Raw genomic sequence first — 25,236 nt, forward strand, 5'->3', positions numbered from 1 at the left:
CCTTTTAGTTTCCATTAATCAATCAATAGTAATGTTTCTAAATGTTTTTTCCTGAAGTTTTGAGATTTTTTATAAATATGTTCTCAAGCAATTTGGAGTTGGTATGATTAGTAAGCAGATTGTTGAACTTAGGTCGTCTTTGGATCGAAGTGATTTTGCCTTTGGTTGACTTTTCAACCTGTTGAGTGCAGTAATGTGTATTCTTTCCAAGTCTTTTTAGGGTGTATGTTAAATATATTCAACGTTTGAGAAATGAAAAAAATTTATGACATGATATTTGATAAACTTACTAAATTCCCCCCGGTTTAATTAAAAGGTCAAATTATCAGGCATAAATTTATTTTGATCTGTAACTTAAATTATTTTCTGAAAACTCGTAAAACCATAAAATTTAAATAAATTTTTAAAAATAGCTGTTAAAATTTGACTAAATTATTATAATTATTAAATTTAAAAATAATAAAAAAAGTAACTACATTTATAATTTTGACTGTGATCTTTACAAATAATGTTACTAACATTTTTAATAATGATAGTTTTTTAAATAATAAAATTTATAAATACTGTATTATTAAATAATTTAATATTTCAAAATAAAAACAACATAATCATAAATAAATTATCATTTTATGAATAACTATTAACATTTTTTTTTAATTTTTATGGATTTTAATTGAAGAAAAATAAATTTAAAAATTAAAATCAAGTCAATTAATAAAATTATATGACACAAATGGTAGTAACGAATTTGATCAAACACAGAATTATTTTTTTGATTTTTCAAACACTAGTGGTCTAAATTAGTTCGATCTAACTTTAGAGGTTTTAGTCATTAACTCTAAATCTTTATTACTGGGAAGTTAACTCCAAAAAATAGCCATTGATATTATAAATTGTCAAAATTTAAAATTCATATTAAAATTTAAATATGTTAACATTTGTGATTTTTAAAGTAGTTAAAGTTTATTAAATGAAAATAAGTTATTCAAACATCAAATTAATATAATACATAATCAGGAACATTACTTCTATTTGATGTACATAATGAACATTTATTTATGAATTGAACCTACGATCTAACAGTTTGCTGCCTAGAATTTATATCATTTACGATATAGCTTATTGGTTATTGAACGATTTATTTTCCAACTTACAATACTTTAAATGTTCGTTTTTTAAGTGATAAATGAATATTCTATATAGGTGACTTTTTTAAAAAAAATTGACTTTTGCAGCATCATCATGTGAATTTCAGCTGATTTTAAATTTATAATAGGAGAGATTAAAAATTGTGCAACTTAACATCTACGTATGTAAAATAAGAAAGTAACCTTTTTGTTCTCCTTTTCTTTGTTTATTTTTTAAAAATTGAAATATTTGTTGAAGTCTTTTGATGATCAACTTCATTAAAATAAATTTATTTCCTTCTTGAAAGTTTATTTGTTTTTTAAATATCGGTGGAAGTCTTTTTTTGAATACTTGTTGAAGTCTTTCTTAAATTTATTTTAATTTTCCATATTTATTTCTTTCAATATATTTTTCCAAATAAGGAAAAAACATTATCTAGTATTTTTAGGGAGTATTACGTAGTAAGTTAAAATTAAATAATAACTTTTAAATAATAATTATTTAAAAATTACATTTATTAATTGTTTAGGTGACGACTACTCATTTTTCTGAACCGAAGTCCATGATTACCGTCAAACCTCGAAATGTGGACCTTCCGCAAACGCACATATCAAGCAATTCTAAAATATAATGGTCAGTAGCCCACTCCCAACCACTCCATTTATTGAAAAGGGCGTAGTCGGAATTTGAATCCGTGACCATAGCTCCCACATGGCTGAGACTTACCTCTAGACCTAACCCGTGCGAGCTACATTTACTAATATTTTAAATAACTCTAATCATTAAAATATTAATTAAAAGTGTGTTAATTTAATGATTTTCAAAATGTAGCCAATTAAAACTGTAAACAAATCATTTAAAAATAATTATAATATACACATTTATAAATATAAAGGTACGACATATTTGTTGTTTGATAATTAGAGAGGGGAACACTTGTGGAAGAATATGAATCCATGACCTAACAATTTGATGTCCTGCGCTTATACTATTTGAATTATAACTCATTGGTAAGGAATAATAGTTAATGATATCGTACAGACAAATAAAAATATAAAGATGAATTTTTTTTAATAATGTATTAGTGATAGTCTAAAAATAAAGTGAGATATAAAAATTATTCTAACAAAAAAAATATAATTTATAATAGAAATTGTAACCTATTTTCATGATTTTTTTAAATAAATTAAATTAAACTAAATTAAATTTATATTATTACATTAGTTTTAAAAATAAACATTATTTTATTAACTAGGAGTATTTGCAAAAACAAATTCCAACATTTCACTTTTATAGCGATTTAATCCCAACGTTTAAAATATTACGAAATAAATCTCAACCTTTTCTATTTTTACAATTTGTAGCGCCAACTGTTTTTCGACAACTTCATGCATACGTGACATCCATATTAGATACATGTATTGCCATATTAAATCTCAACGTTTCAAAAAAATTCAAATAAAATCCTAAACCCGTGTTTTTACATTTTGTAGTCCAAAAAAAGAGACAAAACTGCCGGAAAACTTATGGAGCTACAAATTATAAAAATAAGAAAGGTTGAAATTTGTTTCGTAATGTTTTAAACGTTGGAATTAAATAGCTATAAAAATAAAACGTTGAGATTTATTTTACCGATAGCCCTTTTAATTAAAAAGTAAACTATATATATATAATTAATTAGACAAACACACCTCCTTAAAGCATTGAGAAAAAGAGAAAAAAGTAAGAAGCATAATTTGGTAAAAAAGACAAAAAGAAATCACAGGAAAAGAGTTTAAAATTAGAAACAAAATCCAAATGACTCAGAAATACAAAATGCAAAAACTGATGCTCCTTCCTATAAACTGACTCTACAATTTACTCATTTCTTTATCTATATATATAATATGTCAAACACATAACAAAACATCCACAATTTCTAGTGAGAGAGCAGAGAAATGAAATCCCTAATTCTGAAAAAAAAAACTAGGGATTTTTAATCACTCTGTTGCTAGCTTCAACAATTGAAATCAACATAAGATCCTACTGATTATTACTGTTAGTATGATTGTTAAGCTGCTCTGTTTTTATTGAATTTTTTTAGGTCAGTAGAAGAACAAAATTGAAAAAAAAAAATATAGAAAGAAACTGGGTAAATTAAGAGATTGTTTGTTGCGGTGGTTTTGTTCAGATTGGGTGCTGCATTTGTGTCGTTTTGACAGCGGTTACTCTAACAAAATGGACAATATGGACATCGATTCACCCCCTGAAGAACACACTGCTGTTATTTCTACTGCTACCTCTCTCAAGCCTCGTGATCGTGTTTTACGGGTACTATGAAGAATTTTTTTCTTTAATTTTGCTTCTCAATTTTGTTTTTAGAAGTTTTATTTTAATTATTTTTCAGTGTTTTTGTTGTTATAATTGACTATTGAGTGTATGTATTGTTTTTTGTGTTTGATTGTGTACTATAGAGGCTAGTTCAGCTTGGTGTTGGTAAGGAGTATTTACAGAAGCGGTATGCTGGTATAGTAGATTTTCTCATGAATAATTCACCCACTCGGACACACGAGTTGGTTATTGCGGTTTTACCGCATGACGACGAAGTGGCCGAGGTTATGAAGGAGAATGAGCTAGGTGGATCGAAGAAAGCGTCATCTTCGTCGCAGAGTCCGACTATGAAGCAGTATTACAGGGAATGTATGGTTTGGCTACAGTGGATGATGTTTTTGGGTGAGCCTTCTCTTGCTTTGAAAAAGCTTTCGAAAATGAGTGCTGAACGGGGTGTTTGTGGCGCTGTTTGGGGGAATAATGATATAGCGTATAGATGTCGGACGTGTGAACATGACCCTACGTGTGCTATTTGTGTTACTTGTTTTCAGAATGGGAACCATGCTGACCATGATTATTCTATTATTTATACTGGCGGTGGATGTTGCGATTGCGGGGATGTTACGGCATGGAAACGGGAGGGCTTTTGCACGAAACATAAAGGTGCTGAACAGATACAGCCCCTTCCGGAGGAGTATTCCAATTCGGTTGGGCCTGTTCTTGATGCTTTATTTGTGTGTTGGAAAGTAAAGCTTGCATCTGCAGAAATTATCCGCCGTGATAATCCTAGAGCAAGTGATCGTGCGGTATTGCGAAAAAAGGCCGCAAATGAGCTGACATTTGTCGTTGTTGAGATGCTGCTTGAGTTCTGCAAGCACAGTGAAAGTTTGCTTAGTTTTGTTTCTAAGAAGGTGATCTCTGTAATTGGTCTACTAGAGATTCTTGTGAGGGCAGAGAGGTTCTTGAGTGAAGGTGTTTCAAAGAAACTTAATGAGATACTTCTGAAGTTATTGGGAGAACCAATCTTCAAGTACGAGTTTGGAAAAGTATTTTTGAGTTATTACCCTTTTGTTGTACATGAAGCAATTAAAGAAGGCACTGATTCTGTCAAAAAGTATCCACTGCTATCTACATTCTCCGTGCAGATCCTCACTGTTCCCACTTTAACCCCACGACTAGTGAAGGAGATGAACCTACTTTCCATGCTATTAGGATGTATGAGAGATTTATTCGTTCATTGTGCTGGGGAAGATGGAAGTTTACAGGTATTATATACACCTTTTGTTCTCTTTATGAGCACACAATAGTTTCTTTTATATACTTTACTTAATCACATGAGTATAGTTTTCTAAACTACAGATTTTAGTCTTGGAGCATGTGAATTCTTTATGTATTGTCCTGAATTCACTAGTCTCTTCTATGTTGCATGCGTTACTTCCTTTAGCTTTCTATGGTTCAACTTGCTGGCCTTTGCTGTACTCAAGAGAACACTATATCATATATAACTAATTTGTTGCATCAAATAAAAGCTGCAAACTTGAGTTGTTGCATTGCATAGTTGACATTTTGACCTTCCAGTTGCACAAATTACTCTATGGTTATTCTCACTTTCTTCATCGTGTCCTGTGCTATGTCAGTGATGTATTTTCCCTATATTGACTAATAATTTACTTCTTGCTTCATCAAACCTATCATTTTTTATGTAACACGGGATCACTACCAAGGAGTGGATTATGCATGCAGACGAGCTTTTTCTTTTCATGGCAATTGAAAACAGACTTGAACGATTAAATTATTTAGCTTTCATTTGTTGCTTTATAGTAGAAGCTTTCTAGCTATACCAAGCATTGGGTTTTATTTCCGCATCACCACGTTTTTTACTTATATTAATTCTTGACCATGCTTATCTTTGGAAAAAAAGAAATAAAAAAACTTACCAGCCATGGGCACATTTTAATGGAGATGAAATTATTATTTTGTTTTATTGCATGCACCCTTCCCTATGATTTAGAGCTAGAGACATTATCTGAGAGTCTGGTCTTTCCTATTTGTTTGTCTATGCTATTCTTTAGCAGATCTTTTTTTGAATATTTACATCAATGTGTCATGACTCATGTGTAAGTTGCTTTTACTGAAACTAGTGCAAAAAAGGCATAAAAAGGAATAAAGGATATTGTTTCAGAACATAATAGAATAATTTTCATCGAAGCTTCTCAAGAAAATACCACTAAATTTATCATTAAAATAACTTCTTGAGAGATTATTTATCAATATTTATTGTCATTTAGGCCCTTTGTTATTTATGCTTATAAAATTGCGTAGGATTCAAGATAAGAGTTAGGGGTGGCATTCCATTGATGAAAGAACCTAGTCTTCCTTATTCATGAAATTAAGGAGCTGATGATTTATCAAGCCTATTGATGTTCTGTTCTCTCCCCGCCCCCACCCCCCAGCGGCTAAATCTGCTGATGCTTTATCTAGCTATATTCTTAGCTTGCTTATGTTTTTTGTTTTTTCTGTATTCTGTGGAAAAATTTATCGAGCATCGTTTCTTTGCAGGTTACCAAGTGGGGTAGTTTGTATGAGACAACTATGCGTGTTGTTGAAGATATTCGATTTGTTATGAGCCATGCTGTTATGCTCAATTATGTAACACGTGAACAACGGGAAATTTTGAAAACTTGGATGAGACTTCTGTCTTATTTACAAGGAGCAAGTCCCCTAAAGAGAGAGAAGGGTATCCACATTGAGGAGGACAATGAGAATATAAATTTTCTTTTTGTTTTAGATCATTCTGTTGCAAATATTCATTCTCTTTTGGTAGGTGGAGCATTTTCTACTGGTGAAGAAACTGGTGATGAATTTTGTTTGGGTGCAAGTAAACAGGATGTGAACGAGGAAGATAGCATGAGACATGCAAAAGTAGGACGCCTATCTCAGGAAAGCTCAGTATCTGGTGTCCCAGGGAGGAGCAATTCAGCTACTTCTCCAATGCAGGTTGCTGAAGTTACATCAGATTCCTGTCAACCTTTGGTTCCTTTATCTGTTACATGGTTAATATATGAGTGCTTGAGGGCCATTGACCGTTGGATAGGCGCTAATCATATAACTGGGGGTCTATCATCTGCGGATACCAGCACTTCGAGTAGCAGCATTTTAGCTTTGAAGAGAACCTTCCTTAACTTCAGGAAAGGTAAATCTATTTTCAGTGGATTCACCAGTTCAGAGGAAGGCCAAAATAGGCAGCTTTCTCCATCTACAGATAGTAATTTATGCATGAGTACAGATGTAGAAATTACTGATAGTGTACAGGATTACAAAAGATTGGTCTCTGGTAAGATGGATAATGATAAATCTGATGAGTGCTTGACTGAAGGAAACAGTTCCACAGAATCAGAGATGTTACGCATTTTGGGTTCATCTGATTGGCCAAATATAGTTTATGATGTTAGTTCAGAGGACGTGTCTGTTCACATTCCTTTACACAGGTTACTTTCATCGCTTTTACAAAAAGCATTAAAAAGGTGTTACAGTGAATCTGAAGTGCTCTGTACAACTGATGCTACCACATTTACTTCATTATCTTCAACCTATGATGATTTCTTTGGAAGTCTACTTGGTGGTTGTCACCCTTGTGGGTTTTCTGCATTTATTATGGAGCATCCTTTACGTAATAGAGTGTTTTGTGCTGAGGTTCATGCTGGAATGTGGAGGAAGAATGGTGATGTTGCCATTTTGTCTTTGGAATGGTACCGTTCAGTACGATGGTATGTTTAGGATTCTTTTGATCTTCTATGTTAGGGATAATCTTCTTGATGTACCCTGTTTTCTTCATTGTGCTTCTTAAGGAGGTTACATTTAAGATGAGCTGGGTGCAAGTGTTGGTGTCTTTTAATGTTTTCTGGTGCATTTATCCTTTTGTTTCAGGTCTGAACAGGGTTTGGAACTGGATCTTTTTCTTCTGCAATGCTGTGCTGCATTGGCTCCAGCTGATCTTTATGTCAACAGAATTCTGGAACGCTTTGGGCTAGCAGATTACCTCTCTTTGAACACTGAGAAATCCAGCGAGTAAATAAGTTTATTCTATTAATTAAAATGATAATGCATGTTGAGTTCTTGACCTAGGTTCTCTGTGTGAAATGACATGATTATTTCATTAACTTTTTGTCTATTTTATATTTCCAGATACTTCTGGATTGATTGGGGGTTTGGTCCGAGTGATAATTTTTTTTGGGTTATATTCTTGAAAGGGTTCACGCTTTTACATTTATTTCTTGGTGCACGATGTTTGAAATTATGACTTCTTGATTACACTAACCTACCTAAATTACTTAACTGGCATCTTTTTTCCTTCCATCTTCTTGTAATTTTCTTGACTTGGTTTTATTGTTAACATTTTTTTTTACTTCTATTGTTTCTTGTTTCAGTATCTTCTTTTAAGTCTTCCTAAAAATATCTTCTTGTGTTTATTTCACACTAAGCTGTCACATGTATATGTACGGCACTTCGTTTCTGTTATTTATTCATTTTGTTGATGATTTGTTGTTGCTTTAGTACCTTACTTTTAATTTATATTCTAGCTTACCCATGTGTGATTGTGGGCATTTTGAATTTAATTTGATGACACGAGATTATTTAATGCTGAACTTATGGAATATAAATTCCCTTTTCAGTTATGAAGCAGTTTTGTTAGAGGAAATGCTTACTCTTATTATTCAAATTATCCAAGAAAGGCGATTTTCTGGGTCAACTGCTGATGAAAACTTGAAAAGAGAGTTAATTCATAAGTTGTCCATCGGAGATGCCACTCGTAGTCAGTTGGTGAAGTCTTTGCCTCGTGATCTCTCAAAGTATGACGGTTTTCAGGAAATTTTGGATACAGTTGCTTCGTATTCTAATCCATCTGGCTTCAATCAGGTTTGTTTTGTAGCCTAGATTATATTTTATGATGGTTAAGTTGATGTTTATTTTGATCAACTGTCTTTTTATAATGTCTGCATCGTAGGGAATGTATTCTTTACGTTGGATGTACTGGAAAGAGCTGGATCTTTACCACCCTCGTTGGAACTCAAGGGAATTACAAGTTGCAGAAGAAAGATACATGCGCTATTGTAATGTCTCATCATTGACTACTCAGCTCCCTAGGTGGAAAGAGATTCATCCTCCTCTTAGGGGTTTAGCTAGAATAGCCACTTGTGAAGTGGTTGTAAAAATCGTCCGTGCTGTGTTATTTTATTCTGTTTTCTCAGCTAAATTGACTGAAACACGTGCTCCTGATAGTGTTCTTATAATGGCATTGCATCTGCTCTCGTTGGGTTTAGACATTTGTCGGCAGTTGAGAAAACGTGGGGAAATGCTATTGTCCAGTGATGATTCTTTGCCCCTGCTTGCTTTTGCTGTTGAAGAGATTTACGAGGGACTAAGTTATAGTACTGGTGAACAGAGCCTGCTTTCACTTCTTGTATTGCTGATGAGAATACACAAGAGAGAGAACTTGGACAATTTTTCAGAATCAGATGGCTGTAATATTTCTTCTTTGATTGAAAGTTTGCTGAAAATTTTTGCTGAGTTAGATTCTGGATGCATGGCAAAGTTGGAGCTACTTGCTCCTGAAGTCATAATTCATCTGTCTCAACGAAGTCCTAATAATGATGCAAAGTTTGTGGGGTCAGCTTCTGATGGTGAGAAACGCAAGGAGAAAGCCCGAGAGAGGCAAGCTGCTATTTTGGTGAGATTTCATTGTGCATTTTGCTAAAATTCATTCTTTAAAATCCATTTCTTGTATCTTCTTGCAAATTATTGAAATAAAAAGTTTGTTTTCCATCTTAAAAAGTTTAGATTCTTCTTTCCTTTCATTTTAATTCATCATCAACAAATAAAATCTGAGATAAGGAAGGTTAATTTCATGTTTGTTGCAAGACTTATGAGAAATGTTGATTCATGGTGAAGTCATCCTTGATAGTGAATTATTGAGCTTGTTCTTTGGTGCAGGCAAAAATGAAAGCTGAGCAATCAAAATTTCTGTCAAGTATTAATTCTACTGCGGATGATTCTTCAGAATTAGAAGTTGAAGAAAGCAAAAATGATGATGGACAGGATATAGAAGAGTCTGCCCAAGATGTTTGTTCCCTTTGTCATGATCCCAAGTCCAAAAATCCTGTGGCATTCTTGATTCTTCTTCAGGTAATCAAGATTCTCACCTTGTTTCTTGTCCCTGTCGAACTCATACTTCAGTGTCTTTTGCCTTTAGGAGTCGGTAGCTTTTATGTATGCTATTTATTTAATTATTACTTTTATAATGGCTATGGAATTGTGGCTTGAAACATTTATCTAAAACTGATATTTCTTTTTGGTTTTGGATCAAGAAATCAAGGCTTTTGAGCTTAACTCAAGGAGGTACCCCATCTTGGAATCAAACTTTACTGTCAGACAAGGAACAAGTCTCTCAAACTAAGAAGAAAGGAATTAAGCTGGCTGCAATAAACTCGTATTCAAGTGGTTTGGAAGAGAATTCATCTAATGAATTATCACATCTAGTTCAGAATGCAGTCAATGAATTTGCTGATTATGCCCAACCTGGGGAAATTATAAATTTCCTTGACTTTATGAGAGCTCAGTTTCCATCATTGAGGAATATTCAAATTCCTAGGCCATTCAAGGATGGAAACGATAGAGCTGCATGTACCTTTGAGACCTTAGAACAAGACTTGTATAGTTCCATTAGGAAAGAAATGAACGATAATACAATAGCTTCTAGTTGCAGACTTGACGATATGAAATTTTCAGCAAATGAAGGCTATCTAGAAAGCAACAGGCGTGGTGGTAATTCTGTATTGCTTGGAAAATATATAGCTGCCTTTTCAAGAGAGATAACAGAGCATCCCTCATCTTCTGACAATTCCCTTGATGATATTATAAGCATAGAACCTACACTGCAGGTTTCTACATATGAAAACTTTGGGCCAACTGATTGTGATGGGGTTTACCTATGTTCCTGTGGACATGCTGTACATCAGGGATGCCTTGATCGATATTTATCTTCATTGAAGGAAAGGTAAGTGCAAGTAGGAAGGATTATATTTAACTTATCAGCATATGTCTTATTAATTGCTTACTGACGTTAATATTTTCTAGCCTGATTCCATATCAAACCAAATGAGGCTTCGGTTCATAGTCGAAGGATTTGATAGGATAAAACCTGGATTAAATAGGATTTCCAACAAGTTACCTTGCATTTGTAAATAAAATGCATTCTCAGAACTATTCAATTGGCCAAATAGTATTTTGCATTAGGAGTCAAATTTGACTCCCCGGGTGGCTGTTTGTGAAGTTTCCATATATGCTGTTGAATCTGAAATCAATTGAACTCTTGGGTAACCTAGTATAACAATGTTATGGGCATTGCATGTATACTGATTGTCTAAACTTTGGCAAAAATTAGGAAGTCTCGAATCTCGTGTGCTGCCAAGTGCCGAGGAATGCCTATGAATTCCTCAAAGATTTTTCTCTAGGTGTTTTCCTCATTTCGTAATTTTAAATTTTGAATGGAACATCATGAATGCAAATGGTTCTATCAAGCTATTAGATTCGCATGTTTTTATGTAATAAGATTTGATGATTTGTCTGCTAATACATGTCTTTATGCTGTTCACACAGGTATTCTAGAAGACTTGTTTTTGAAGGAGGGCATATTGTTGACCCAGATCAGGTACTATTATCATCATTTATTTTGGAGGTCAATTTTGTGAGTTGTTAATATTGATATTTTTGCCGCCACAAATTAATGCTGTATTGAAATTTTCTTTCCAGGGTGAATTTCTCTGCCCTGTATGTCGTAGACTGGTCAATTCTGTCTTGCCATCATTGCCTGGTGATTTTCAGAAGGTTTGGAAGGAGCCCATGATTTCAAAAGTTAGTTCAGAAGATTCTGTTGGAAATATAGCTGCATTAAGTGATGGAAGTAATTCTCTTCGGTTGCCACAAGCATTGTCTCTCTTGCAATCTGCTGCAAACATGGTTGAGAAAGGGGACATCTGGAAAACCTTTCCTCTGCACAGAAATGAAAGAGAGAAGCAAAATCTCGTTTCAGTATCTCGTGTGCTCTTTAAAATGTATTATCCAACTAAGCCGGATAAATTCTCAAGATCCACCAGGGCAAATCTTTTCATGATTATGTGGGACACACTTAAATATTCCCTTAGCTCTATGGAGATTGCTGCACGCAGTAACAGGACTAATTTGGGTCCAAATTATAGTGATGGTGCATTGAACAGGGAACTTAGATCTTCAAGTGGATTTGTGCTATCACTGTTGCTAAAGATCGTGCATAGTTTGAGAAGTAAGAGTTCTCTTCACGTGCTTCAGAGATTTAGGGGCATTCAGCTGTTAGCAAGGTCTATTTGTTCAGGAGAATCCACAGAACATCCGAGTAGCCCTAGTGGACGTGAAGGTTAGTTGTGATTTTCACATGTTCAATGTATTGATTGGGTTAGAGTTTTTGAATATGCTGTTAAAATAATACCATTTCCTGTTTTTTTTTATTTTATATCTAATCTTCTTTGGGCTATACTGGTGGTTACGTATTAAATCTTTGTTGCACAGGTGATCTATCGACCATCTTGAGAAAGGTTGAGAAAGAAGTACCATCTCCTGACATACAGTTTTGGAACCAAGCAGCTGATCCTATCCTTATTCATGATGCTTTCTCATCATTGATGTGGGTTATCTTTTGTCTACCTGGCCCTTTTTTGTCATGTGAGGAATCTTTGTTGTCTCTTGTGCGTATCTTCTACATTGTCTCCATAGTCCAGGTATCATGCCTATACTTGATCTGCATTTTGGTTGTTTGATATTTGATTATAATCTGCTTTTCAAATATAAATGCATTACATTGCAGGCTATCCTTTCTTCTTTTAACTCACATCAAAGCATTAATAGGGAAACAAGCTTCCATGATTGCCTAATTACTGACATTTCTAAAGTCTTGGAAGAATCTGGATGGATCCAGCAGTATTTTGTTTCAAAGTGTATTAATCCTAATTGTGATACTATGGATTTAATTCGAAGAATGAGCTTACCTTACTTGAGGAGATGTGCATTACTTTGGAAATTATTAAGCACTTCTGTCTCAGAACCATTCTGCAGTAGGGATGATGAGATGAATGCATCATCTGTTCCCCTTAATGCCTCAGAGGACGCCATGGATGCTCATATACTTGAGCTCAAAGAAGTTCAGAATCTAGAAATGTTTTTCAAGATTCCACCACTGGATGATGTTGTCAAGGATCAAGCAGTACGATCTATAGCTATGAAATGGTTACACCACTTTGAGAAGGAATATAAAGTTTTTAGATCTACGCATGTTTTGTATTCTACTCCTGCAGTTCCATTCAGATTGATGCAGCTTCCTCATGTATATCAGGATCTGATTGAGAGGTTTGTAAATTGTAATTAGTTCTCTTCTGAAATATTTTAGATGTCTATTTATCTTTTTTCATGAAGATTATAGTTAATTGATAAAATTATTGTTCCATTTTGTTCAGGTACATAAAACAACGCTGTATTGGTTGCAAGGCTGTTTTTGAAGAGCCTGCTCTGTGTCTGTTGTGTGGTAGATTATGCTCCCCACGCTGGAAACCATGCTGCAGGTCCTTGATTTGCTAATTTCTTGTTTGTTTATTAACATTATCTTCATAATAAGCACACAGATGCAGGTCTTTTCAATGTCTATTTCTTTAGTTTGACAGTGATTTTATTACTTGTCAAAAGGGAAAGTGCATGTCAAACTCATGCTATGGGGTGCGGTGCTGGCATTGGTGTTTATTTGTCGATCAAGGTATGTCGCCACATATGGGGCTTTTTGGTCATTAATTTTACATATGGTGGTTAAGGTTATTCTTTTTCTCATTGACTGATGATGGTTTGTCATTACAGAGAACTACAATTCTGCTACAAAGATGTGCTCGTCAGGCTCCATGGCCATCTCCCTACTTGGATGCATTTGGTGAAGAGGTAAATGGTTTCACTGCTCTTTGCTAAAAAGTGCAATTATGGAGTCTCTTGTGCTCGATATATTAGTATGGCTGCCTTTTACCCATATTCTAGTTATAAAGGCTACTGAAACATCAGTTTACTTGGTTATACATGGGATACATAGCCTTATGCACTGCACATCTGGGTTGTTCCAGATGCCTAGAAGCTTTCTTGCATTTGCATGCTTACATGCATGAATCACTCTGCTGCTTGAGGCTCTATGAATTCATCAGGATTTGGTGCATGATACTCTCTTCAGATTACCTCTATCTGGTGTAATGATATACTTTTTGGAGCTAAAACAAGGTGCATTTAGATCCCTGGCAATTTTTTGATTATCATGGATGGAATCAAAGGAAGAAGATCCCATGTCTATGAGATCCTGGACTTCTATGATTTATGCTCGACTTTCATGATATACCAAATCCTATTCTGTTTGTGTTTGGCGATGCTGTGGAGATATTTTGTATTCACACACAACACTCTCTTTGAGGCTTTTCATTGGGTTATGTTTCTTAAATTTTAATGTTTGATTTACAATAAATTATGCAGGATATTGAGATGCACAGAGGAAAGCCTCTGTATCTGAATGAGGAGCGTTATGCTGCTTTGACATACATGGTGAGATAATATCTTGTATTTTTATTTCCTCCATCCTTACATCATCAGGATCATCTTCATAGTTGTGAGAGGCGCGTCCCAGGCGAGAGGCCATGGGGCCTCAACCGCCGAGAGGCGGGCAACTTCCATGAGTCGCGCGCCTCTGGCACCTTTGCTTTGCTAAAATAACTTTTTTTTTCTAAATAAAACCCTCATAATTTGGTGCTGGCTGTTTTTTTCCTTAAAATAATACCCTAAAAAGTCATTGTTTTGAATGCTGTTTCAACTTTCAGTTACCTAATATTATTTTAAATTAATGTTTAAAATATAAACTCTCTTCAAAATGCACACTTTGAAGCAAAGTTAGAAAAATTTAGTCGGTCTTTTCTTCTTGATGTCTTTTCTTCCAGTATTGAGGATGATTAGTACTCCCTCCGGTCCATAATGTTTGTCGCAATTGAGAATTTGTTTTGGTCCATAATATTTGTCATGTTAGTATATCAAGAGAGCATTTATTGTTATTTTTCCAAGTTTACCCTTTATTCATTTATTCAAAAATATAATCATATAAATAAAAAATATAATAATAAATGCCAACAGGTTTCAAGATAGGGTTAACATAGTAAAAGTGTCTATAAATTAAGACAATAATTACTTTCTTAATTCTTGTGTCAAAGCCAAATGCCACAAATATTATGGACCGGAAGGAGTAGTTTTTTAAATTAGAATTTAAAAATATGATTATGGTACTTAGTTTTTAATTTAGGTTTTAAAAACTTTTAAAATACATTGGATTTATGACCATTGTACTTTATATATATTTGATTGTATTATTTTTTTCTTTCGGCTTTTTTCCAAAAGGCGGGCGCCTCTCCCCGTGCCTTGGAGCCTTTCGCCTCCAATAATTATGATAACCTTACTGGAGTTCCATGTACTGGAGAAGATAATAGAGTTAGATTGACCCAATCTGATAGTTTTTTTTGGGAACAATCTATTATTCTTGTCCCGACCTAATTTAGTTGTTTGCATTCTGAACCTGTCTTTTGAACTGTCAGATAAGAAAGAAAAAAGGGTTACAGAACACAAACATTTTTATTACTATGTCTGTGTAATCACAATTTAAATGCATTGAATGTGCTTGATTTTTTTTTTGGTTTGTATTGATTCATTGATCATGTTTATCAGGTTGCTTCTCATGGTCTTGATCGCAGCTCTAAAGTTCTTGGACAAACTACTCTTGGCTCTTTTTTCATTGTGTAGCTTGGAAATTCTTGGGGTTGTTGTATGGGTCATTTCTGAGCTTCTCTAATATTTTACTAAGATTTGATAAAATGTTTTTGATCAGATCATGTTTATTTTTGTTTTTGTGCTCATTATTTAATCTGGACATGTTGTGCAGTATATACCTTCTGATCCAATCTGTGTTAAAGAAATTCACATAGTTGCCAAGATAGCCAAATTGTCCATGCCTGCGGAAGAGCCAAACTAGTTCAGAATCTTAGAGACTTAGACCGAGGGTATTGTTAATGTTGAAAAAACTGTACGTACAGAAATTTTGCAGGTATTTTTTAATGGTGTTATTTTCTTTAATATTTATTTGTTAAAAGGTTCTTTTGACATGTAAATAGAAGCACTCCTTCCATTGTGCTTGATCTTATAAGAAAGAATGTGTACCGATGCACCAACTACTTGGAAAATATGCCACCTCTAAAGTACAAACATGAAAACAGGAATATTAACTCTGCGATCTTTTTACCGAGTTCCGAGCCAAAAAATAAATGATTTTTTTTATCTACTTAATTTCCTGGGTTTGTAAAGGCATTTATGTTGCAAGTGTTATAGGGATTGATTTTAGCCCTTATAAATTTATATTGGTGGAATATTGCAGGTGGTTTGGCTCATCCTCTCTACGAGTTAGAGGAGTCGTATCCTTGGCTCGGATTTTCCATGCTTCTGTATACAGTCATAGTGCATTAAAAGGCGCTTCAGTCATTTTTACCTGATAGCAGTTTCTCACCTCAATTGTGATGTCGGTAGATGGTGAGCTCTACTTGACTTGTATAGCTATATCATATATGTTAAAATATGCGGAAAGAATAGCTGATAGTGCAGTCTTATCGTCTCCTTTAAATTTCATTTTTTCCTTTCAAATGTTTCTCCTTTTGTTAATGATACTCGGGCGGCTGGTTTCTTTTGCTGGTGGTGATAGGGTGGATAATCGGTAATCTGTAATGTAAATGCTGTATATAGTAGCTGTTATGATTCTTCATGTCTCTGTCTTTGAATGTCTTCCCATTTATTTTTAGCTCCTTTTTGGGGACGTTAATCCGGCTTAAAGTTTGAGCTGTTGTCTTATTTTTTTCTTTGTTTTCTTTTGTGGGTTGGTTGGTAAAACTTAATAGCTTATTTGTTAACTTTGCAGCCCCGGCCAACTTGACATGATTTTAAATTGATGGCCACAGTAGTATTTCTGAATTAGACAGAAATTGGAGGTTTAATCATAACTGGCAGACATACCGAATTTATCATAGGGTTAATTGCAAATGCATACACGAACTTTACCCTCATTTGCAATCACAGTAAAATTTTGAAATTTGACAATGTCAGTAACCACCTTTTATTTTTTGGCAAATTGGTACACCGACCAATCACGCAACGACACATGGCGGTATATTACAATGTCCATGTTAGTGTTTTTCGTGTTTGGTGTATCGATTTGCCAAAAGTGTAAAGTTGGTTACTAATATTGCCAAGTTTCAAAGTTTATGTTGTAATTGCAAATTAGGGTAAAGTTCGTGTATGAATTTGCAATTAACCTTTTATCATATCCTTGTAAAATCAAAAGGAAACAATTTTATAATTATAAATTTATGGGAAAAGAGTCTATGTCCTTAAGATTTGACTCGAGGATCAAGTAAACTCTCAATGTCAGAAAAAGTTTAAATATGCTCTTAACACATTCAAAAGTAAACAACCAGGTCTCTCAATTTTTGACAATCAGGCCTCAAACGTCTCATTTATGAGTCAAACTCGGGGTTTGATTGTTCACTTTTTAAAAATGTTAGGGGCATATTTAAACCTTTTTTAACGTTCGGAGCTCACTTTATCCTGTAGACAATTGTTAATGGTATAAATGATCCATTTTCCTAAATTTATTAAACGCAATTTCATTGAAATAGTATGATTTTTAATAGTGCATCAAATGTTTTTTCTTAATATTTTTTAATGGCTTAATTATTTAAAAATCATTCACGTTGAATTTTTTTCTTTGTTTACGCCTCTATGTTGGAAAAAAAATCAATTGCACTCTTTTTTTGGGTTTTTAGGTCTCATCTCTATTTTAGAGCATTTTGACCTTTTTTTTATTTAAAAAAAGTTTAAAATAATTTTTTATTTTAATTTATATACTAATTACAAGTAATGTATTAATTATACAAAAACACATTTTTTCTTAAAAAATTCAACTAATAATAATGGTTTAATTTATAAAAATAACCAATAATTTTTAAAATTTAAAATTGTAAAAACATTAAATTTATTTACATTTTTTCAAAAAAATAATTTAATTTTCTCTTCGAACGAGAAGACCGGATTGCTCCGAGCCGAGCTGCTCGTCCTTCCATGGAAGGAGGAGCAGCAGATCTCTCCTCATTCCATTGAAGAAGGAGCAACAGATCTGCTCCTTCTTCCATGGAAAGAGGACGCACACTTGCTTGGAGGAGCCCGAGGAGGAGCTGCTCCTCCTCCCTTAAGAAGAAGAGCAGCAACTCCTATTAGGCAAGGAGGAGGTTTCTCCTCCTCGTTTGAGAATCGAAAAAATATATAAAGAGTAAAAAATTAATTTTTTCTGTAAAAAATTTTAATGACGGGTTTGTAAATCAGAAATATATGGTAGTGGATTAGAAGTGTTTTTTTTTATTTTTTTTATAGATTCTTTAAAAACAATTAATTATTAGGACTTATTTGAATATTTTTAAAGTTAGATGACTTGTTTGTATTTTTTCAAATAAAAAAAATATTTCCTTTCTACTTAGTACTCCCGCCGTTCCAAATTGATAGGCAGTTTTGGACAAGCACGTGTATTAAAAAATTTAAGTTTTTTAGATAAAATGAGTTAATACATAAAAAAAAAAACCGTACTTGCCCTCATTTAATATATAATGGTAATTTTTGTCTTTTAGTGACTTTTGTTATCTTTTCAAAATATTCCCTATAATTAATGAGGGTATATTTGACAATTACTTAGTAAGATAAATATCTAGTGCTTATAATTTGCAAACAAAAAATTGAAATAGTATCAATTTGGGACGGAGGGAGTAGTTTTTAATGTTTTCGTCCTTAAATTAATTAAATCGTCAATTATACCCTTATTTTGGTAGAGACGAAACCTAAAACTCAAAAAAGGTGCAATTGTTTTTTTTTTTAACGTGGGGATGTAAATGAAAAAAAAGTTCAACGTGAATGGTTTTTACGTAATTAGACCTCTTTTAAAATTCATCAGAATATCATTAAATTAAGTTTGAAATAGTTATACTTTGTAAGTTTGAAAATCATTTTTGATGATTTGATATGAGAAAGGCAATTATATGTAACACATGAGCTATTTGATTTGTAGTTTCTTTTACGAAAGTTAAAAATAAATCTAAAAGTGTATTGCTAGCAAAAAATTTGGGTAATCTACACAAATCCCCTAAAAGAGTCTCTTTCTATTGTTTTTACCTCACAAAAATAAAATATGCGGAAATCACTCAAAAAACAAAAACAATTTTCATAAATCCCCCAAAACCTCAAATTAAGATAAATTCATAACAAATAATACAACTATACCCTTGCACATAGATCTACAAATTTCTATTCTCAATCTACTGTTTCACTTTCCCCGACCACCAACCAATGCCACATGTTTCCGGCCACCGACCACCGGCTCTACGGCATCGATTACTTACTCTCTTCCAATTTCCACCAATAAAAAAGTGCACAGCAAAGCAAACAACAACAATCAAATTTAGAAAAGAAATTGTCCATTCAATTTGAAGAAACAACTGCTAAAGATATTTAGAACGCATCTTTCCGGTACCGGCCATAGCAACGAGCGTATCTAGAAAGCTTGCGAGAAGAGACACAAAGTTAAAAATTGAAATGGCGGAGGAACAAGTGAGGAAGAGACTGAGTTCGACGAGTTCGGGCATGATTGGCGAGACCTGAGAAGTGCGGTGCATAATATATGGTGGCGGAGGACCAGTCAGTGAAATTGAGAGTATAGCTATCGTTTTTCTTTTTAGTGACAAGTTGTTGGGGCTTTGATTTTGAAGTTTGTGTAGAAGTGGGAGAGAAAATGGTTTGAAAGCCATGTGGGTGCTGTGTTGCGCGTGAATCAAGGTTGACTAGCAGTGGTAGGTTTAGTTTTCAATGCGTTAAAGCACTTTTCAAGATGTAATTGTTTAAATAAATAATTATTATATCTTTAAATATAGTAAATTTAATCAATTAAAAAAATTGACAGTAATAGGATCTTATTTTGGTTAGCCATTTCATAAAAAGATTTATAAGCTGCAATTTAATTGTATTATCAATAAAAATTATTAGTTCGGTTTACATTCAGTTTATAGTCATTTATATTTGGTCAGTGTAACTTTATGCTTAATTTATTTTATAGTAGGTTACATCTGGTTCACATCAGGTTAATTTTTGATTTTATAGACTGTCAAATACATTTCACTTAAAAGAGATATTCAGTTTGTATATTACACTAAATTTCAAAATTCTCTCTATATAAAATGTCAATTTAAGATTGTAAATAGTAGCCATATAAATTTTATAGTTTAGTTCATATAGGTTCACATCTGGTTCACATCAGGTTGATTTTCGGTTTTATAGACTGTCAAATATATTTCACTTGAAAAACATATTCACTTTATGATTACACTAAATTTCAAAATTCTCTCTATATAAAATTCCATTTAAGATTGTAAGAGCAGCAAGACAAATTTTATTAAAAATTAAATTAAGATAATTCAGTTTTGATATAGGTTCACATCTGATTCACATCAGGTTGATATTCGGTTTTATAAACTGTCAAATATATTGCATTTAAAATAAATATCCAATTCGCGATTAAACTAAATCTCAAAATTCTCTCTATATAAAATGTCATTTAAGATAAAGAACATCAAGACAAATTTTATTAAAAATTGAATTAAAGTAGTTCAGTTTTGATATAGGTTCACATCAGGTTGATTTTCGGTTCATATTGAATTCATATTGAGTTCACATTAAGTTTACATTCAGTTCACTTATAAATTTAATTTTTTATAGTCTAAATTATCACTAAATTAATTTAATTAGAATAAATAAATTTTAAATTTATAAACAATTTAAATACTGAATACTAATTTAAGTTAAGAATAATTAGGAAATTCAAATAACAATTTTTAAAAAGTTCAAATACTATCGGTGTAATTTAAAATTTATCATAGTTTACAAAAAAAGTTTTCTTTGGATTGACATTAAATTTAAATTAAGTTGACATTATATTTATATTAACTTTATTCTAAATTTACTTAGAGTTTACATTTTATTCATACTCAGTTAATATTTGGTTCACATTCAGTTCATATTTTCACATTGAGTTCACATTAAGTTTAGATTTAGTTCACTTTATGAATTTAATTTTTATAGTCTAAATTATCAATAAATTAATTTAATTAGAATACATAAATTTTAAATGTATAATCAATTTAAACACTCAATACTAGTTTTATTACAACCACATATCCGACCACGACTACCTCGGGTCCGACCATCAAACTACTATATTTTTCAATTTTAACAAGTGAAATATTTTATTAGTCTTACTCATGTATTAATAAAGAGTGAAAAATATAGATATATGTATAGTTTTTTATTTTTTTATTTTATTTTACAAATTAATATATTTAATAATTTTAAATTTTCAATATCCTTATATTTTTAAAATTTAAAATTATAATTCATCATTAAGACCCTTAATTAAATTTAAGTGTGATATGATGATAAAATTAGAAATTTAAGAATCAAATTAATTTTAAAACAACACTTGAGAATCTTTTTACACTTTATACCATTTTGGTATATCTTGTTCCTTTTGTATAGGTGTGCAAGTGTAGAAATGAACAACAGCACCAGTAGAGAAGAAATTGAGCAGTCCCGTTGAAAGCCACAATCAAATTAAACAACTCAAATGTTTACTCCATGGGAATCTCCAATGACAGCATGAATAAGAGCAGTTGTAACAAGTATCGATGCAACGAGTTGCACCGGCAGTCCGATGTTCCGGCTATCGGCCACTATAGATCTGATGTTCCGGCAGCCAACCACTGGAGGTCCGACCACCAGTAGTTAACCCGCGATGGTCCGACCACCGAACAGATCAGACCCGACCTAGACCAAATCACTGTACAGAAAATAGAGGAAATTATTGTGAAAAAATTGAAGTTACTGGAGGAAGAACATTACGGAGAAGAAGGAAAAATAATTCAGTATAATAAATGGAGAAAAATTATGAGGTGTAGTAAGAAACACAGTAGGTAATATACATCTAGGGACAAAGTAGGAAGGGTAATTATAAAGGGGTAGGCATAGAAACTTGTTTTAAAAAAAGAGGGATTTTTAATTAATTTTTTTTTTTGAGTCACTAATGTAAAATTTTGAGTTTTTGGGTTATATGGTGACATTAACTCAAAAAAATTCGATAAAACCGTTTCGCCGTTTGTAATTAGATTTTTGAATGACTTGTAATAATCATAACATCTAATTCAATCACCACTTTAACCAAGTCAATGCTTTTTAAATGCCCAATTTTATTTGAGGAGAATGAACTAGTCTTCCTTTGATTAAATTAATAATAAAAAATTAAAAATGAAGGATCACTTCACTTTAAGGGTGTCAAAATAGATTGGCGGGTCGTGTGTTCGTGTCGTGTCGACCCACTCTGTTGACACGATTAGAGTCAACACGAACGTCGTGTCACACGACACGACACGATTAACACGTTAAGATAAATGGATAACACGATTAACACAATTACACGGCTAACACGACACGACTAACACGATCCACTTAACATTTAAGAATTTTTTAAATCATATAAATAAAATTTTAACCTCAAATTTATCAATTAATTTTCAAATTATAAAATTTTAATATAATTAATTTATTTTTATATTAATATAATTAATTTAGTAATTTATAATATATTTTTTACAGCTATAACTATTTTATTTTTATATTATTATAAATAATAGAATTTATAAACGGGTTAGGTGGGTCAGATGAGTTCGCGAGTCAACCCGTGACACAACCCATTTATTTCGTGTCATAAACGGGTTGACATGTTTTCAACACGAACCCGCAAAACCTCAACCCGGATTCGCCAAACTTACGGGTTAGGCGAATCGTGTTATCGTGTCATGACCCATTTTGACACCCCTACTTCGCTTCCTCAACTTGGCACAAAATATCAAATATGTCCAAATTGAAAAAACCGGATTACTTTTATCTTGAATTTGTCAAAACCGGTAAAAAAAACTCATATGCTAACATGACACCTTAATTTGAGAGTGGGTTACTAATTAATTATAAATTACTCTAATTAATCATATTAAAATACTTATTAATTATAGTTTTATCCTAATTAACTTAGGGGTCTTTTTAGACTTTTTTTCCAAAAAAAATCAATTTTTTTCTCAATTTCCGGCGAGGGAACTCTCCTCGCCGGAAAAGAGGAGTTGCTGTTCCTCGGTCTGTTTTTTAGAGAATAGACCCACCGTCTGTTCTTTAGAGAACAGCCGACGGTCTGTTCTTTGAAGAACAGACCCGGATCTATTCTCTGAAAAACAGACCCGGATCTATTCTCTGAAAAACAGACCCACGGGTTTATACAAAATTTAAAAAAATGTAATTTTTTTGGCTAAAAATCTACAAATAATTAATTTTTTTGTTAAAAATTTAATTTGGGGATTAATTTGTCATGTAAAATTTTAAATTAAAAGGGATAAATTGTTGTTTTTAATTATTAGGTGTTAATTTAAAATGTTAAGAAAGAATTAAGATCATTTTAAACTTCTTGTCATTAATAACCACTTAGGATAAAAAAAAACCACTATTAAAACCGGAGAGTGTGTCTCACTCTCTTGGGTGAGAGTGTGGAGGGATGTTTTTGATACGATTTTGCCAAGTTCATGATACAAGTGATATTTTTTCCCCAATTTGGACGTTTTTGATACTTTATGCCAAGTTGAGGGGGTAAAATGATCCTTTGTTCAAAAGGAAAAAAACCCAGCTAAGTAGCTGCTATTCTGTTTCGATTTTGTTATAACAATAATTTATTCATCAAATTTATTATACGCTAAAAGCATGTTCAGATCACATTCACACCTCTTGCTGCCAGCTAAGCACTGAGATAAGTTGATGATACTGAGAAGAAAGTTGCCGTTGTTATGCTTATTGGCACGAGCGGAGGGTGCAGGTCCAGAAAATATATTTCAACTCAAAATTAAAATATACAATTCGGTTGTTGATCACATCAACATAATTATGTAGGATCAACCTATCATCTATTTTTAATAGAAAGCATTTAGAAATAAAGAAGAATACCTATGTCGAATTTCCAAGATATTTGTAGTCCCTAAAATATGATAACCTCTATCTTGTCCACACGAATATGCTTCCGATTGAATCCTAGTCCCGAAGTGAATCTTTCGATTTTCTCTTGTCGAGAGACTCAAAGCTCAACTTTTTCTTTAATCACTTCCTTTTTCAAATGCTCGAAAACTTCCCAAATTATTGTTGGCTTAGTGTTTATGAACATGTGCAAATTTGCACTTGAACATTCTTTAAGCAATCCTAACTTTATCAAAGCTACCATTTAAACTACTTCAAGTTGTGCTTATAAATTGTTGATTAGCTTTAAGCCATTGCTAAATTCAATAAGCACATATGAATCCCATGCATATTATTTGATTCTCAATTAAAAGATTAACCTTTTCACATACACATTAGCTATCCTTTCTCTTAGGCACGAGTGAGTATAGTATGTAAAGGCAACTCCACTCCTGTCCTCATGGCACACACCTTGCTAAGTGTCACACGCTTAGATTTATAAGTGTCATCTAAGGTTAAATGTCAACACACTTTCATATCATAAGACACATAACTTGCTCATATATTATCAAAACAAAGACTTGTTGTTTGGACTAACACTTATTCCGTGTTCATAATTCTCATACAATTAGTGAATATCCAACATGAATTATTCCACTAATTATGTATTAGCGTTAAGTATTATTAATTCCACTAATTAATCACTTTTAAGCCACTAATCACTTAACTTGGCTAGAGTACAATTAGATTTGTATTAATTTATAACTCTTATAAATTAGTCTCTAAATTGAACTTTGTTTTTAACGTAGATCAAATTTTGAGTATGCTAGTATCTATTTTAAATTTAATCTTTCGTAAAACAATCGGTTGCACAGTCTATTTTGTGTTACTAACCAGAATCATGTTTAGATAGCAATGAGAGAAGTAAGAAACAACTTTCTTATCTTTAATAATTAAAAATTCTATTTAATTATTAGCTCTTGTAAATTGTGAGTAACATCTAACAACATATCACGACTATTAAAATTTGGAATAAATGTTCGATGCATTCTAATTGATAGCTATTTTGAAAATGATCATTTGTTTTCCAGACATAGTTTGTCTCAATTAAGAAAAATAAAGAGGCATCAATTAAGAAAAATAAAGAGGACATACGCCATCAGAAATGCTATAAATTAACCACTCTTTCCAACAATTAGAAGACCGATATGCATTATTTGGTTCAAGGGTTCCCATGTTTTTTTTTTTTTGGATAATCACTCATAAGACCAGAAGGAACATTAATGATTTAATCTACACCATTCATTATGTAAGAAATAGTGTAGATTAATTAATCCATTTTAAAATTTCAAAACTCAATATGGAACCAAAAAATTTACTCTATACCCCTGGTCTAGAGTTTGTCCAAGTATTATATTAGTCAAATTACAAAAGCCTAAGTACCACGGAAATGGAAATGCAAGATGCAACTTTCTCAAAGTTTCCGTGCTTCCTAGACAAACAATTAGGTCGTTGCTCCAAAATCCA

General features: G+C 32.6%; 1 protein-coding gene across 3 annotated transcripts; it reads left to right on the forward strand.

Annotated features, from left to right (window-relative positions):
* Nucleotides 1–2,934: 2,934 nt before the first annotated feature.
* LOC126665506 (E3 ubiquitin-protein ligase PRT6) lies at nt 2,935–16,425 on the forward strand. Of its 3 annotated transcripts, XM_050358325.2 has the most exons (20): nt 2,935–3,165; nt 3,299–3,438; nt 3,582–4,703; nt 5,998–7,205; nt 7,366–7,506; nt 8,112–8,355; nt 8,444–9,166; nt 9,430–9,621; nt 9,804–10,492; nt 11,095–11,146; nt 11,248–11,887; nt 12,040–12,248; nt 12,335–12,873; nt 12,981–13,085; nt 13,207–13,273; nt 13,372–13,449; nt 14,023–14,091; nt 15,256–15,352; nt 15,470–15,631; nt 15,959–16,425. In XM_050358325.2, exons 2-18 carry the CDS (start codon nt 3,346–3,348, stop codon nt 15,328–15,330), a joined length of 6,246 nt encoding a protein of 2,081 aa, XP_050214282.1. In that variant the 5' UTR covers nt 2,935–3,165; nt 3,299–3,345; the 3' UTR covers nt 15,331–15,352; nt 15,470–15,631; nt 15,959–16,425. The 3 variants fall into 3 exon arrangements, with proteins under 3 accessions (XP_050214282.1, XP_050214284.1, XP_050214283.1); XM_050358327.2 differs by having other exon boundaries at nt 2,935–3,438; nt 15,470–15,610; XM_050358326.2 differs by having other exon boundaries at nt 2,935–3,438; nt 15,256–15,346.
* Nucleotides 16,426–25,236: the final 8,811 nt, after the last annotated feature.

This window comes from Mercurialis annua, linkage group LG1-X (genome assembly GCF_937616625.2).
Source record: "Mercurialis annua linkage group LG1-X, ddMerAnnu1.2, whole genome shotgun sequence".
Classification (NCBI taxonomy): Eukaryota; Viridiplantae; Streptophyta; class Magnoliopsida; order Malpighiales; family Euphorbiaceae; genus Mercurialis; species Mercurialis annua.